This window comes from Hydra viridissima, unplaced genomic scaffold (genome assembly GCF_058129835.1).
Source record: "Hydra viridissima isolate aposymbiotic clone 2 unplaced genomic scaffold, HvirCarnegie_v1 scaffold_11, whole genome shotgun sequence".
Taxonomy (NCBI): domain Eukaryota; kingdom Metazoa; phylum Cnidaria; class Hydrozoa; order Anthoathecata; family Hydridae; genus Hydra; species Hydra viridissima.
In genome coordinates this window covers 8,209,447-8,227,480 of record NW_028324310.1, presented here as the reverse complement: position 1 = coordinate 8,227,480, position 18,034 = coordinate 8,209,447, and the positions used below count along the sequence as shown (strand labels likewise).

Below are 18,034 nucleotides of genomic sequence, written 5' to 3'. Positions count from 1 at the left end.
GAATTAAAGAAAAAAAATGCGAGAGACAGTCAAACTAAAATTATATTAATGCTATAAGTCATTGTTAGTTACAACATAAGTAAATTTAACCTTAATTCACCTACTATCAAATTAATTGCATCTATGACAATTGTATTCCGAAAAAATGTTCTGATTTCGAAATACATTTGTCGTATTTGAAAAATCGTGCTCAAAGTTACAAGGGAAGTTTTTTTTTGTTTATTTTTTTGACAATTTAAACAAAAACTTATATTGATTTTAGTCAACTTTATTAAATTTCAACTTGTAATTAAATTTACATAAAGAGATTTTGTACTTTAAACTTTAAATGCAAAATTCTCAATTTAAACACAGTGTCGTATACGACACTTGTATTCCGAGCTGACGAAATGGAGAAAAAAACCAAACGCAAAAGACCAAATATTTCCTAGAAGAGGACGAAATTTAAAAGCAAATGCAGTGAATCAATTTATGTAACAAACTATTAGAGTTATTTGTGATATAAATGCTCATTTTACATCATTTTCTCAAACTTTAAGTAATCCTTCTCTAACTCTTGAGGTAGAAAAATACTGCTCATTTAGCAAATTAGCAGCTAGACTAATAACATCTTTAGCTAATGACACGGGAGGAGAACATTCCCTCCCTTAAACATACCTCAAATGCTCTTTCTGCCTCAAATTAAATTATGCATTTTTGTCTGATGCATTTGACACTTACACTGGTAAGTTATTTATTTAGAAGAGAAAATTTTGACAATCATATAGCAAAAATATTGGTCATTCTAGTTACAAATTATGATTTATTGTCGGTTTGTCAAAAATCAGACCGCATCCCTTAATGATGAAGATGACAAGATTTAGAAAGCGCCTTAACAGAATCCGCTTCTCAGATTCCTGCACTTTAGATTTTTCTCTAACGCCACCGGAACAACAAAAGGATGATTCGTCCAAGGCTAGATGAAGACGATGCGTTCAATACATTTTAAAAGAATTTTAATTACCCTTGTAAATTTTTATCAGCATCAAATAAAATTCTCTTTAATCTTAGTATTTTTTTTTTTTTTTTTTTTATGATTATTTTTTTATGATTTAAAATGGATGTTGCGACATTTCGGCTTTTTTTAAAAATATCTTTTAAATTAAACTTTCGGTTTTATCACTGAAATCGCTCGAGAGTTTTTTCTGTCCCATTATCGGTTATGAATCTCTTAGAGCCTAAAAAAGGTCTTTTCTGTTACAATCGCCGAAAAACCATTTAAATCGAAAAACATAGCCGATAGACGGTTGTCTGCTAATTAAAGTAATTACTAATGGGTAATTAAATTGCACGACATTTCTGTCATTCTGATAATCTATGTTACATAACAAGGGCAATTTTGTCATTTAACTAAACATTCAACCTAAAAAACTCAGATCACTTTGTGATGCCTTTTAAATGAGCATTATTTGGCTTTTTTTAAACTATTGGACTTAAAAACTCTCTTTTTATAGATTATATCATGTTGGTATTTTGTATTTACTGTTCATTTATTTGATGTTATACTGCGTGATAGAGTGGTAATGTAAAATGTTACCGGTTGTTAGGGTGGTAATACTGTTAATGTTTTTTTTAACTCAGTGTTGTTCCCTTTTTGCAGCTGTTATAAACAGATTGATTAAACTATGGCGAGTAAATTTGAGAGCCGTAAATAAATACAGACACATTAGACACATAAAATAAATATCAATAATTTGATTAAAAGCACAAGAAAGTTCTTACTGACCATTATATATTTTAAAACTCAACTAACGAGTTCCACTAAGGAAAAAGAACAACGGAACCACTGAGTTTTGCGAATATTTCGTCATAAATCCACATTGCTTTCATTTTTAGTTTAACAAGGAAATTATGAAGTGTAAATGTATCCTTGCATCCATTTTCGTTAAATGGTTCTTTTTGCGCACAACTTTCGGTGAGTTTTAATCTTTTTTATTATTTCCGTTATTTTCTTTTAACTGTTCCCTTAAATGTTCTTTTAATCTTTAAAATTGAATTTTCCATTTTTGCAACTTTAAGAAGACCTATATCTTTAGGTACCTTTATTTAAAAAGCTTTCTTCATAAAAAATCTTTTCATACTGTTGGAATGAGCAATTGCTTTTACTCAGTAATTGGTCAGCTTTACGTGAACAAAAACTTCAGCAGTTTTTCTGATAGTTTTATTCATGTAAATGTAAGCAATTTACTCAGTAATTGCTCAATTTTACGTGAATAAAAACTTAAAAAAAGTGGTTGAAGTTTTTATTCACGTAAAGCTGACCAATTACTGAGTAAAAGCAATTGCTCATTTTTATTCACCCGGCCTATTATCAAATTACCAATTGACCAAAAGCGAAATAATTACGAACATTGTCAGTGACATAATTATATAGTCAAACCGGTCCCCTTTTAATTAAATTATTATATAAATTCAAATTTTCGTTTGTTTGTTGTTTTTTTTTTTTTTTTATATCTATATAGTTATATTATATAATTTTCAACGCAAAATTTTCAAACACAAAGGGTTTCATTATCATACAGTCCGCGTGAAGAACATCATTTTATAGAATTGTAGTTATTCTAAATTCTAGGTTGAAGAAAACTTTACACACAGCATACAGACCTCATTGACTTTTTTTGGGCGGAGGGAGGGGGAAGGAGTGGAACAAACTGGTTTAGGGCCAGCACTGATTGCGAACAAAATTTTTCACAATTTTGTTGGAACTTACAAAAAATTTTAAGGAAATTACTTATTCAAACTAGATGACATATTCGACCAGTTTTCCTCCATTCCGATGGCTATTTAAATACTTATTTGAGATTCCTATCGCGTAACAATTCTTTCAAAAAGTAAAATTGACAGAGTCATGAAAATTAAGCATCACTTTGAGACAAGAAGATTAGTTTTGAAGATTCCAGAGTATTAATTTAGTGATTAGTTAAGTCCTAATCAGTCTCTACAGTTGCTTTGTTATTAGCAAGTTCCCTATATGAAATAAAAAACAAATAAAATACATTTTTAGTTATTATGCATGATTCATAGTCAGAAGTTAATAAAAATTTAAAGCTGAGAGCCTGGGGCTGAACCTTTACAAGTACCGTACCGTATTCTACTTAGTTTTGTTTTAAAGTACAGAATTTAACTTCCTAATTCAGACCTTTTGTTAACCTTTTTCACCCACCATCCGGGCACTAGCGTCAATGTACCAACTAAGTTGAATTCGGAAGCCACAAGTTGACGTCCACTTTAAGTCCTATATCATCGATGTTGTTATTTGAAGTTGTTCAAATCAAGATCTTGTTTGAAGGAATTCAAGCTTGAAACGGTTTCACTTCAATGTAGTTTTCGCTATATTTTAAAGCTTGTATAATTCTGTTATGTTTGGAACAAGATAGTGTTGAAATGTGCCGTAGCTTTATTTACACTGGCGCACTTATTTTTGATGATCCTGTCCAACATTTGCGGATATATGCAAATGATACAAAGTTTGTAAACTGAAAACACAGACTTTTGGTTTTACCTAGCCCCAAAGAAAACAATCTAGTGCTATCTAACCATATGACCGAGAGAGTCAATTTACAAATCCTCATCATGAGATTTAATCGCCAACCCTATCTTTCTGCAACACGAACGTAGCATTAGCTGCTATTGATAAAGAGCGAAAATCTTCTCGCCTCCACTTTTCTTCCGCAGCCGTTGGCAGGCGTCTCCCAAAATAGTTAGCCTTTCGACAAATTGTTAAAAATGTCGACAGGAGGCACAAAAAACTCTGCAATAAAAAATGGACAAGTTAGCCACTTACAATAAACTTTCGTAAAAGTAATTTTTCCGCCGAGTGAAAGTGAAATTTCTAATTTTTAACTTTTCTTTTGAATATTAAACTTCTAATTTTTTAATAACTTTATAAAAAAAACAGAGCTTTCTCATTTTGCAACAAATCGGTAAAAATGTGGAGTCGTCCGACTTCGTTGTTGTTAGAGAGTTCATGAGGAACCCATCGAACCAATTTTCAAACCTTTCCGAGCTTTTTAAAACAACGAACAATCGTGAATCAACGAACAATCGTGAAACAATGGTTGACATTGAAATTGTGGGCTGGTTTCGTGTTTTCAGGCTTTTGTCCTCTTCCAAGGCCGCTGAAGAACTTGGTTGTCAAAACCCAATGGTCGTTATCTTCCTTCTTCATCTTCAAGTTCTATTGTATCCATTTTGAACCTTTTAAATCATCTTTCAACTAGTCTTTTGCTCATGTTTCCTTAACAAAAAGTTTGTTGAGATTACAAAACGACTCAACCACCTTCCAACCTTTCTCAAAGTTATTCAACACAATAAATAGTAACAATGTAAATGGTAAAATAGTTACATGTTAACAACAAAAACAAATAATAAAGATACTAAACAAAAACGTATTTAAAAAAAAAACAAGCAAATAACTGCTTTGAAATTTATCTACTTTGGTTTTTAAAACTATTTTAAGAACTTTTAAGTCTCACAAACGAGAGCGCTATATATTAAATAATGAAATTTTTTACGCGGCTAAACTGCAGGACTCCATATTTCCTTAATGTACAAAATTTATAGTTTGTTTTACTAGGACTTTCTTACAGCATAGGGCTCTGTTAGGTCACACTGCAGTAAAATACCAAATTTTTCTATGAAAAAAAGGCGCGAACTAACCCGCAATAATAATGCATCAAACCTATTATATCAGGTTCTCAATTGAATACTCCTATTGAAAGAAAGCCATTGGAATGGTATAAGGTTACCCAAATTTTGCAAAACAAAACATAAATTGCCAAACGTCGAATAAACGCACAAAATTCCAAATACTTTATCGCTTTGCAAACAGTTTGAAATTCTGTTATTTGATCAAATATTAAGTTATTGATCAGCTATAAATATGTATTATATGTAAATGTATTAATATCAATATCTGTCTTGTGAGAATGCTAAACCATGACAGCGCTATTGTTTTAATGATTGAGCACTTAATAAAGTATGTAAGGAATAAATAATGAGTAGACAGATCTCTTTGGAAACAGCTTCTAAAAATGTTCGGTACTAATGTAAGTAATGCCATATTAATTGTTGAATTAAATATCTTGGATAAAGTTTCTGATTTTGTTAAAAGAATTTTTTTTTTTGTTTTCATTTTTTTTTTTTAAATTGTTTTCTAGGCTTGATTGGTGAAGTATTCAATGTAACAACCCTTCCAGTCAAATACTTTGAAACGACTTCAATTAAAATATCTTGGTCACCTCCACAACTTACAAAAGATCAAAATCTGCCTATCTGCCAGTACCTTATTTCTTATTGTGAATTGAATAAACTTAAAACATGTGTAAATACTACATTGTTTTCAGAGCTCTCTGTAACTCTTACAAATTTGAAGGCTGCCAACCTTTACCAGTACACAATTTATGTTTTCGATTCTCATATGAATTTGGTGCAACATATTACAAATATATTTAAAACATCAGAAATAGGTGAGTTGAAGCATAAAAGAATTTAGACTACAAAGTTAAAATTCATTTATGCATCATGTGCAATGTGTAAACAGTATTAGTTTTGGAAAATAATTATTTTTCTTACAATATAACAATTTGAATTTTCTTTTTCATCAACTTAAAGTTAAATAAAATTTAGATATTACTCAAATCATTCATTTTTCAGGTTTTTAACAGTAACCAATCTAATCACCAGGTTTTTAACAGTACTCAATCTTAGCTCAATTTTGTACCCCATTATTTTTGAAAGTGAAATAATTGAATTTTTTTTTTCATTTAGAATAAATTTGTGTAACTGGTGTAAGAACTGACTTAAATAAGCTTAACTTAAAAAATGACTTTAATAAAAATAACAGTAATATCTAGTTAAATTTTTCTTACCATTACATTATAAAACCATTATTTGTTATAAATTTTTATCAATATTTTTATTTAAAAGAGCTGGATAATCCAATCTGTTAAAGTAATTGCAATCTCATGGGAAAGTCAATCTCAACAATATGGTTAAGATTGACTGTCTAATGTTAGTAAATATAGCAAAAATTTACACATTGGTTTTGTTTGTACACACCATACTTCTGTAAAATCTATTATTTTAGCAACATGCACAGAAGATTACTTTTCATGTGTTGTCATTCCTCAGTGTGTTTTTAAAAATCGAACTTGCAATTTGCTTCAGGATTGCTCAGATAATTCTGATGAAAAAATTGAGGCTGGTTGTGGTGAGCATAGTTATTGAGTAATTTTTATGCTTTATTCTTTGTATAATATATTCTTTAAAAGTATACCTTTGGTTCTGATTTCTATCATTTCTATATTACATATGAGGTTAAGAATAAAAAATTTGGCAGGATTTTTACTCTTTAATAGTTTTAAAATTGTTTATTACTTAGCAATTGGAATTATGAAATAATTATTTCAAATTTATAAAAAATATTTTTCAAAATATATTAATATTTTAACTATTACGATAAATTATCAAGGAAGAATGTGTTTTTAAAAATTTATTTTAATAGTTAGTTTATTAAAAGAATGGACCATTAATCATAATATGGCTAATTATATACAAACACAAAAATTATTTAGTAGCATATGTATATAGATTTAGTAGGACAGTCCACAAAGTACCCTAAATGTTTACTTATTGTTCTTTATATTCTCTTATCATAGTAATTGAAAGAAATACAGCAAAGTTGAAGCAAATGTTCCATAGAGAAAAAGTATTCTTAAGGAAACTTATTTAAAATTAAAAAAGGAATAAAACTACTTTTAAGACAGAATTAAATAACTGTTACCATGACTATCATTAAAGATTCAGATGACTATTTGCTTACTATCAGTACAGTGTAAAAGGCTTCTACAGCTGAAACAGATAAAATGTTGGCAAATATATATATATATATATATATATATATATATATATATATATATATATATATATATATATATATATATATATATATATATATATAAATTTCACGGCGACATAATAACTTGATTAAATTTATTTTCCAACTATTTAAGAATACTATTAAGAAAAAAATTTATTAAAAAAATCATTTTATCATTCTATAACATACTTTTAAAGTTATATGAGCATTTTTTGATGTTTATATATAGTCATGTTGTGAAGCGTTGAAAAAAGTTTCAGTATTGTTTTTTTAAATAACTTTTACTTCTAAGTTTGACTAAAAGGCAAAATTAAACATTATGCATAATATTTTTTATAAAAATGAACTCTAACTAGGTCTATAAGAAGAGCATATTAATGAAAACAAGACGTTACAACCGTCACAAAATAAAGTTGGAAAGTTTTTTCTATGCTTCGTATCAAACTAGAACCATGGTAAAAGTAAAGATACTTATACATATTATATCATCATTTAAAAAAAAAAACATTAAAGTGTTTTAGATTACCATTTCAGCATGTTACTAATTACTTTACGACCATCACGACATGTTTGTTTTCCCATCGTGGCTTCTTGACTTAAAAAAAAATTAACCATAAACAATTTAATTCATTTCAAACGATTTATATCATTTAAACCAAGCTATAATATAAACCAGTTTTGTTTATTGTTTAATTTGCAGTTTGTTTATTCATCTTACTACTAAACTTGTTAAAGTTTTTTTTGAAACTATGAGTAACTAATAAAACTATAATAGTAAACTATTGAGAGTTTCTTTTCCTGAAAACAGAGACATGAATACCTTAATCACCTATAGTTGGTGGATTAAAGAAGATCAGCGCTGTGTACTCAGTCAACATAAAAAAAAAACATAAAAAGGTATTTTTAAAGATTTCCGCGACAATTTACTAGAGTTTACTGAGCATCATCTCACTAAAAAGCACCAGTCTGAGCAATATTGCAGTCAAAAAGAAAATCTCGAACCAGACCAAATTTTGATACACTTTGATTATTCACAAAACTATACATGTGGTTATCAGGATGCTGTTCAAGCTGCTTATTGGTTGCAGTCAACTATTACCTTGCTTACAGTTCTTATCTTTTGTTACCAATTAGAGCCAAAATCAGTTGTAACAATATGTAAAACTACTACATATTTAAGTGAAATATTTAACCTCTATGGCATTGATTATATAAAAAAAAGTTATATTATGGAGTGATGGTCCATGCACTCAATTCAAAAATAGATACATGGCCAAATTCATACAACATTTGTCTGTGAAATATCATTTTCAAAGTATAGAATGAAACTTTTTTGCTACTTCTCACCGTAAAGAAACAGTTGATGGAGTAGGAGGGTCATTAATGCGATTTGTTTGGAACAGCATAAAATCTCGTGAAGTGGTCATCTTAAACGCTAAAGACTTTCTCTTAGCATCAAATGGGTGCAAAACTTATGTTAGACTTATCAACACAGATGATATTAATCTAAAATGGGCCTTAATAGGTGATAAAATAGAAGAAGTGAAAGCTGTTACAAATATTACCAAAATGCATTTCTGGTAAGTAAAAAATGAAAAGTTTTTGGTTTCTAAATTCTCTAATATTTTATAATTGGGTTGCGGAACAATTTTAAAATTTATATATTAGTAAAAAAAATTTACTATTCTAAGATATTTTTTTAAAATCAAAACATTTGTGAGACATATGAAAGTACATACTTCTAGATATTGAGTTGTATTAAATAGAGCTAAGAAAACAAAAAAAACAGGGAGCATAAATAGCATTAAGCGTTTGTTGCCTACTCCAAATAAAACGATCCCAGTATTGAAGAAACATCATGGATAACTTTGATAATGTTATAAAATTCATATTTTTTAACATAATTTAATAGGTTTTTATAATCATTCATCTTTTATTGTCATTCATTGCATTATTTGCTGTTTTTTATTTTTGGCTCTTTTGTTACGACCATCACGACATAAAACTTAATAGAATTTTCAGAAAACTTTAAGCAAAAACTATGAAACTCACGATATTGTAAGTTCAATGTGGAGTTAAAGAACAGAGCAAAGGATTTTTTTTTTCACTGTGTAGATGGCTGCATAAAGATTGACAAAGTTTGTTTGTTTAGATTTGTCAAAAAGTAAGCGTTATGACCGTCATGCTACATTAAGTTGATTTTTCAAATAAGTTTAACACTTGAATGATTTAACTTTTGCATACTAAATTATACAATAGTATTTAAGATTTCTAGAAATTTTCATGTAAATAGCATTCTTGGTTAATTTTTAATCGCTAAAAGAGCATTAAATGTTATGACTGTCACTTGCGTGGAATTGCCCTTATATATATATGTATATATATATGTATATATATATATGTATATATATATATATATATGTATATATATATATATATATATATATATATATATATATATATATATATATATATATATATATATATATATATATATATATATTTAATTCTCTCTTGAGACCATGTTCATAAAATTATGCTTGTTAAGGGCTTCAATTAAGCAATAGGTTCAGAGAATGCAACTTCTCCATCTATATCATCAAGATCATGGTTGTTATCACTTACTGTTCAAAATATTTTGGTTTTGTAGTCAGTACAAGACATTTGTCTATTTTATAAAATGCTTATAATTTACATGCAGTGCTAAGTAAACTTCCAAATTATTTTAGACCTTTAAAAACTCTCCAAAAGCTTTTAGAAAATTCCAGAAGTTTCCAATGATCTTTCAGAATTTTTTGAAAATGTCCCACAATCCCTAAATGGCTATATAAGTATTGGTATTTTAAACCAAAATTTCAGTGTTTTATTGCTGAGCAGGGATATAGTGAATAGTAGGTGCATAAGACTATCAAATTAAATGTCATCAAGGTTGCACTCAACAAATGTATTTTGCTACTTCTGAGGATAATTTATCAAGAAAAGATTGAACAAGTATTCCTTGAAGGCATGTGATGATATGTAAGGATTAGAAATATATTTTAAGATGTCTTTCAGGGATCAAGGTAAGCCCCTGGCACTTCATTTTTACATATGAAATTTCCATAGGAACTCCTAAAAAGAAGTTGATCAACACAATTACTGCTCATTTAGAAGCCAATCTTTTGTTTTATATAATTTTGTTAGAATCAAGAAAATGTTCACAATTTACATAGCTTTAGGAAAGAATCTTTATACTCTACTAAAGTATTACACAATATTAACTAGTGTGAATTGTTTTGTTTCTTTATATAATTCTATCTGCAATGTGTCTCTCCCTATCACTCACTCTGTGCAACTGAAGGTGGAACATTAAAATAATGATGAGTGTCTTTGTAACTAAAACTGTAAGGTTATTGGGAAGAGAATAAGGTTATTGATAAGTCATTTCTGATAGGCTTCAGACAGGCAATTAAGAAGTTTCCTTTACCTTTAGAAGAGTTGAGATGTTAAGGTACATTATCATACAAAGGACAGCCCAAAGATTAAATTTTTTACAGGGAAGGACATCAAATGAAAACCACCTCAAAATGTGTTAATGTCAAAAGTTCTTCCACATAGTTCTTCAGACTATGCTTTTGAAACCAAAGTTTTTTTGTAAATGTTTCTGTTTTTCTATGATTTTTAAAGATAAGTATTTAAAATGTAATGTTTTGATGAAAAGACATTTTAAAGTATTTTTGTAAAAAGTTCAATGTTAAACTTGACTCTTTAGTTTCTCATTTATTTATTTGTAGCTGTTCCTGTGAGCATTCCAACAAATTTGCATGTAAAATTTGCAACTCTCTACAGTATTACACTTGAGTGGAATGCTATTAATGATGCTCCAAAAGACCGTTTAACAAATTACCAATGTCAGTTGATAGAATCTCAATTATCTCAATATGTTGAACAAAGTTTTGGTCAAAATGGAGCAAAAAGTGCTGATTTTTCAGGACTTATTCCAAACACTACCTATACATTTCGAGTAAGAGCTATTAATCCTAGTGGTTCTGGACCATGGTCAAATGATGTTATTGCTTACACAAGTAAAGATAAATTTAAAAAAAAATTAGCATAATCTAAAGTGACTCTTTATGAACATAATGACTATTTTATCTAGAACATTTATGTAACTAAATTGTAATTTATAAGTGTAATTCGGATGAGCAGCAATCCGACTGTGACATTAGATTAGTAGAACAGTAGAATTTTTTAGAAGATTTTGCTATTCTACTGAAATCAAAGTGTTGGAATACTGTTTTTGAAACTTTAGTTTTTAGAACAGCATTCAAAAGTTTACTCATACTGAAGGCTCTTGCTATGCTAATACTCTGTTTCCCAAGTCTCTGACAAACTTGTTGTTATTGTTGTTTGTTTTTTTAGCTGCTTGTAATTCTCAAACACAGTTCACATGTGTTCAAGATAAAAGATGTGTGCTTATAGAGAAAATGTGTGATGGTAGTTTTGATTGTGCTGATCAATCTGATGAAACTGCTGCTGCAATGTGCAGTATGATTTTTAATTTAATTTTACTTAAATATATCTATTACATAAAAATTATATTGGTTAAAAAGCAGTTGTTGATAGATGTATATACTTTTTCTTATATCATATTTTTTTGATTTTCAAGTATTTATCATTAAGAACTGATGATATGCCCTGCTTTACCAACTACAACAGCTACATTTGCATGGATAACACATGTCGATGATAAAAGTCTTGTAGTAGCTGTAAATGTTCTTAATGATCTTCCTCAAAGAATCATTTGCTACATCATGGAAAATTTTAACACAATCCCCATGATTGGAAAATGCTGTTTCATTTTTTCAAATGCATCTTCTTTGAATGCATCTTCTTTAAATATATCTTCTTTAAATACACCTACTTTGAATTTTATATTTAATGGTTTTATTATAAAACAAACAATATTCCTTCAGAGCACAAGCTCACAATTCAGCAGGACCTGGTCCTTGGTCATAAATTTATGTTAAAAAAAAAAGCATATAACATATAATATATTTAATAGTATTGTTATATGGTAACTACTATTATTATAATTATTAGTAGTAATATTAGAAATTAACTAATATTTTGCATTTAACAATAACTACAATTAGAAGTTATTCTAATTGTTGTTATAGTTAAGTACAAAATATTAGTTCATATATTTATTACAGAATGTTTTTTTACTCTTAATTTTAGTACACATTGGTGTGGTTAGAAGCATGACTGCTGTGCCAGTTCTCTATTTTGAAAGCTCGTCTGTCAAATTCAGTTGGAAAGCTCCGATCAATGACAACGGGGATAATGTATTGGATTTCAAGTACCTGGTTACATATTGTGAACTTAATTTACCACAAACTTGTAAAAATACAACCTTAACTAGAGATCTTTTTGCTGTTGTTGAAAATTTGTTACCCAACACCTCATATATGTACACCATCACTCCTTTTGATTCCAAGATGATTTCTGGTGATGCTAATAATGACACTTTTAAGACTCTTCTAAAAAGTAAGAGATTTACTTTTATTATTTATACAATATTTTTCCTACATTGGTTAGAGAAAACTTTACAATCTAATGAGATTTAAGAAGAGGATGCAAAATGATGTAATTTTTGTATGTCTTGTTACTTGTTTAGATACATGCAATTCTGATCTTTACTTTACTTGTGTTAAAGACAAAGGGTGTGTGTTAAAAGCTAGTTTGTGTGATGGTGTATTTGATTGTGAAGATGAATCAGATGAAACTAGTTCTGCTATGTGCTGTAAGTTAACCAATCAATCTGTTAAATTGGTTTGAAACTAAGAGCCAATATGTTAGAAACTTTATGCTTATTGATTTAGCTCTTCCTGTTTCCAAGCCTTCCATTGGAACATTTGTTGAAGAGACTCCTTTGGTATTAAAAGTTACTTGGAATCTCATTGAGTCACCAAAAGAGCGCATACAGAGTTATGAAGTTGAAATTGTTGGCTTTAGCAGCCAAGCTATTAATGTTTCTCAGCTTGCTCCATCAACCAAAAGTCTTAATGCAACATTCATTGGTGTTAGTCCTAACCAAATGTTTTTTGTCAGAGTAAGAGCTATTAACCCGTCAGGATTTGGGCCATGGTCAGACTCTTTGAATATTACAACAGTTAGAGTTGGTGAGTTTTTTTTTTTTTTTTGCAGATGAAAGATAATTCGTCGTTATTTTTCCTTGGATTGTTTTATACTGTAAAAGTATCAACAAGTTTTTTGTGAGCCAAAATACAAAATTTTGTTAACAAGAAAAATGTTTAGTTAGTATGAAAAAAATGCTGCAAGAAGTTGTTTACTGATGCTGTTGATATTTATTGTATGTTACATGAAAACAATGTTAATTTGAATAATAATTGGTATTTATTGTCTGTTACATGACCTCAATGTGAATTTACAAATGAGCTGTAAAATTGCTTCGAATTCTCCTTTAGATGTGGAGTTAATTGGTCCAGTGCAAGAATACAGTGCAAAGCCGGTGGAGTATATGGAGTCGACCAGCTTCATGGTGTTTTGGAAACCACCTTTGAACCTTGGGAGGAACAAAGCGGTATACTATCGTGTGCTCCTTTGCAGCTTGAACATTCCGTGTGAAAACCTTTCTTCGAGAACAACGAACGCTAATATTAGCTTTAGTGGGCTGACGCCCAATTTTTTGTATCAGTACACCATTTTCGTATACAACGAAAACGATGAAACAAACGCTTCTCTGGCTTCCTCTTCTGCATTCAAAACATTGCAAAAAGGTATTTGTTTGTAACTGCACGTCGTCAGACATCGTTTGATTTGCATAAAGTGTAAGCTCATCGTTTCGAAATTCTTTTTAGACTCCTGTCCCCCTCAATATTTTGCCTGCACTTCTTCTCCTGGGTGTGTCCTGTTAAGTCTTTGCTGCAACAACATTGTAGATTGTGTGGACGGTAGCGACGAGAAAATCGACGCCAACTGCAGTGAGGAAACCTTCTACTTTACGTTTTGCGCTGAAATGTTTTTAAAATGTTATATTTTTACGTGTCAAGTACAGCGCAGAATGTCGCAACAAACCCGCGTGTCACCGATTTTAATGCCAACTCACATTGGCTCAAAGAATTTGTAGAAAAGTTTAAAGAGGCATTAGGTTTTTATATTTTATTATATTATTTTTTTATATAGGTCTTCCTTCTGAAATAACTGGCTTCAAAATGAGTGAGAAAAACGATAGTTCTGTTACAGTTCAGTTTGACGCAATCATTCAACCGCAAGAAAGAGTCTTGTCGTACGAAGTGGAGAATCTAGTTAACAATGACGTTAAAACTGTCTACCAAGAGTTGAAAGCGTATTATCCACCCATTCTTGTTTCGTTCAACAACTTAAGTTCTGCGACATTTTATTCTTTCCGAGTGCGTTCAAGGAATCTTTCTGGATACAGTAAATGGTCCATCCTATTGAACTTGACGACCACAGGATGTAAGTATAGAATCATATCGGATGTAATCGTTTGCGTGAAGCATCTTAACAAAACGAAACGTAACGAAATTTACTATTTTTACGAAAAATGCGGAAGTTTTTGACAGGACTTTTCTCATATTTTGAGAGCGTAGAATTTTGTTATTGAGTGCGATGATTACATGCGCAATTGTTTGTTTAGCGTGGAGACGTGTGAAGGTGGAGATTCCTTATATAAATAGCGCGGTTGATGGTGTATAGTCTTTTGAGATTGTGTTTGTTTTGTTTTGTTACTTTAGGGTTTTTGGGTTTTGGGTTGCCCTCAGTCTTGTTTGGGTGCGTGTTTGTATACAGTTCGTGTAACGTTAGACTCTTAGACTTCTAACATTTTTGAGTTACGTAAGGCTGAAAAACAAAATCTTAATTTATTTAATAACAACATAGTTATTCCTCAATCGAAAACTAAATGAAATGATAATATTTTTTAATGGTTCTTCTCGTTTTACTTAATGCTCTCAAATATTTAACTCGGATTTTTTTCTGAATATTTATAAATACAGATATTATATTAAAACAGATAATATGTGATTAATAGTCACTCAAAATTTTCTCTTATCTTTGGACTCATTTGGCTAAAATGTCTTTCTATTTTAAAACTTTTCTCACTTTTTAATTAACTAATCAACTTTTTCTCTTTTCTGAAAAATCTCTTTTTAAAAATTTCAAAAAAAAAACCTCTTACCAATTCTTCCTTAAAAATCTTCAAATAAAAACCTCTTTTTGATTTTCTCTTAAAAGTCTCTCCCGAAATTCTTTTAGATTTTCTCATAAAATCTTCCCCTAAAGTTCTCTCTAAAGATCTCTGCTCATAAAAATCTCGAAAAAGTATCTCTGCTAGATTTTCTCAACCGATCTTTTTATATATATCCGCAGATATTTCCTAAATCAAGGGAGAATCAAAGAAAAATCAAGGGTAGGTTTTTGTGTATAATATGATACACTTTTTTTTTTCTCGTCATTTTCTCTTATCGATTTGAACACTTTTTACTTTTATACAAACTCTCGCATTCTCGAACATTTAATAAAATGCAACTTGTTTTTAACAAGCATGTATACAAATTATATATAACTTACACTATTGTTGATTCTTCCTTTTTTTATTCATATTACGGAATAAGAGAAGTGTTTATTTTTAACTGTTTCGTTTTGCTCCGCCAACCGACAAAAATATTTTGTAAGCACTTTTCGAATTCGTTCTATTTGTCATATATTAAGTTTCAAGATTTAAAAAAATCTTTTATATCTTGTCAGCGAATATTTTTTTCTCATTTTTTTTAGGTGCAGCTACAATATATGCAATAAGTGTGGCAATACCTGTACAAAACATTACAAGTGCATCAAACTTTACGATGCAACACGAAAATTTAACCTTTAGTTATTTTGGTAGTTTTGATAATATGAAGTCTGGATGGAATTCAGCTCAGAAAGCGGGTCTAAGTTTTGGATTCTTTGTAATAGCTAGTCTTGTAGGAGTTGGAGGTACTTTGCTTTACAGAAGATCACTGTCTTCTAAAAAAGGAGTCGTAAATAACGAAGACGGTGATATTATTGAGTTGTCTTAGTGAAACTTGTGTCAAATGTACGTTTGAGAAAATTATTTATTAAAGAAATAGCATTTCTTTTCTTTTCTTTTTTTTTTTTTTTTTTCTAAATTATCCTTAAAAGGAACTTTTTATTGTCTACTATGTAAGTAGTATTTAATTTTTACTATGTAAGTAGTATTTAATTTGCAAAGATTCGATAAAAGTTTTAGAAACGTGCTCTATGGTTCCATAATGTTATAGTGGCCTTATGAAAGAAAAGGAATTGTTTAAATTAAGGTAATAGGTTATTAGTCGTGTGAAAAGCTTAGTAAGTTTATCATAAACTTGTAAAATTGACCGAGTTTAATACAAAACTTTATGATAGGAACAAAAATATGACTGAAAAATGCTCAACATATTACGAGTGACAATTTAATCTTCAGGTTTAAACTAACTTAGCTTACCGGCGAAAGTCAGTGGTATTGATACACTAATATGTAAAATGGATTCAATAATTAAACCTCCATATTTAAGTGTCGCTACACTTTTCAAGCAATGACTTCATACATGTTTTATTATATCTAAACGGGTACTCAATACCATCTTTGTCGGAAGCTTAACAATATGCAAAATGAAAATAAATCCGATAATTAAAAACTACTTATTTTATATCAAGTTAATGAATTTTTAAAAATGTGAGTCAAAAAATCATTTATGTTTTCGGAAAACAAAAATTGTTTTAAAGAGTTTATTACCGTACTCCAAACTGGATTCATACATTTTGTTTCAATTGGTTTCATTTTCCTACTCCGGTATCAAAGGTATGTCCGTAAAGAAAACTGGCGGGAAAAGAAATGACCAGAGTGACTGCATTTATTCGATGTTCAGATTATCATTCATAGAAATTACCAGAGTGACTGCATTTATTCGATGTTCAGATTATCATTCATAGAAATATTTAAATATAAAGTTTTTTTTTTTATATACCTAGGTGTATATTTTCACTGTTTAATTTTGAGTAAATTTAACAGTAAAAGTATATATCTTCTGATATAAGTTTAGAAAGTAAAGAATTTCAATAAAAAATTTGTTCAGAAGTACTATTCAAAACTTAATGAATTCCAATTTATTTGGACCCAGCGAGATTAACTCGACTACTATTTAAACTGAGACGAAGGGAATTTTAATTTTTTTTTTTTTTATCGATTATTTTTTTTTTGTTAATGATTTTGTTGTTCGAAAAATAAGATTCTAGCAGTAGTTCAAGATTGTAAAAGAAGGAATGAGTAGGAGTTCGGAAATATGTACTTCATAAAGCGTGTCATAAGATGTGTTTTGATGATGATGCAGGCAATTTTTAATTTCCTGAGAAATCTACGTAGTCATAAATTTTCAATCAGAAGATTTTTTTTGGTAACGATTAATCCAAGCGCCAAAATTGTAATTTTTCAAGTTCAACTAGTAGTTTAAACCCTAGTTGACTATCTTACAGAAAACTTATAAGTCTTGTAGGATGGCAATATTCTTATATTATCCTTTAGGATATCCTAAAGGATTCGTAAGATCGTAAGTAAAAACAGAAAAGTTGTTTTGTTAATGTTAATTCTGTAAAATATACTTTTTTTCACAAATGAAAAAAAAGCGCGTTTCTTAACTTCACTCAGATAATTAAAGGAGAAATTAAGAAACGCGCTTTTTTAACAATTTCGTTATAAAAATTTCATTTTCATTTGTTATAACAAGGTATATCCTGTTTAATCTATAAAAACGTTTACATTTTGTTTGGTACATGTACATGTTTAGTACACGTACTAAAAAAAAACAATGTCTGCTATACTATTTATTTAGTTTTTAATGTGCAAAATTTATTTTACACAGAATGAAATTTTATTTCAATAAGAAAATATTAATTCCAACTTAAACTTACCTATTACGAATCTAAAATTAAATAGCCTACAGCATCCTATGAGAATCCTATTTTGATCCTTCAAGATCTTTTAAAATATTCTTTTAGATCTTACCTTATCCTATAAGAATTCCTTTAAATCCTACAAGATCCTTCAAAAGGATG

The 18,034-nt window shown here is 29.3% G+C and overlaps 1 protein-coding gene across 1 annotated transcript in view; it reads left to right on the top strand.

Annotated features, from left to right (window-relative positions):
• Positions 1–18,034, top strand: part of LOC145197032 (uncharacterized) — a 60,835-nt gene that overhangs the window by 1,284 nt on the left and 41,517 nt on the right. The window contains exons 2-14 of the mRNA XM_090065879.1: positions 1,876–1,954; positions 5,199–5,507; positions 6,128–6,250; positions 10,693–10,983; positions 11,321–11,556; positions 11,964–11,975; positions 12,097–12,448; positions 12,579–12,704; positions 12,784–13,083; positions 13,390–13,701; positions 13,783–13,905; positions 14,108–14,401; positions 15,719–16,001. Of these exons, the coding sequence (XP_089922005.1) occupies positions 1,891–1,954; positions 5,199–5,507; positions 6,128–6,250; positions 10,693–10,983; positions 11,321–11,556; positions 11,964–11,975; positions 12,097–12,448; positions 12,579–12,704; positions 12,784–13,083; positions 13,390–13,701; positions 13,783–13,905; positions 14,108–14,401; positions 15,719–16,001 (2,825 nt within the window). The 5' untranslated portion in view covers positions 1,876–1,890. The remainder of the gene's footprint in view (positions 1–1,875; positions 1,955–5,198; positions 5,508–6,127; positions 6,251–10,692; positions 10,984–11,320; positions 11,557–11,963; positions 11,976–12,096; positions 12,449–12,578; positions 12,705–12,783; positions 13,084–13,389; positions 13,702–13,782; positions 13,906–14,107; positions 14,402–15,718; positions 16,002–18,034) is intronic.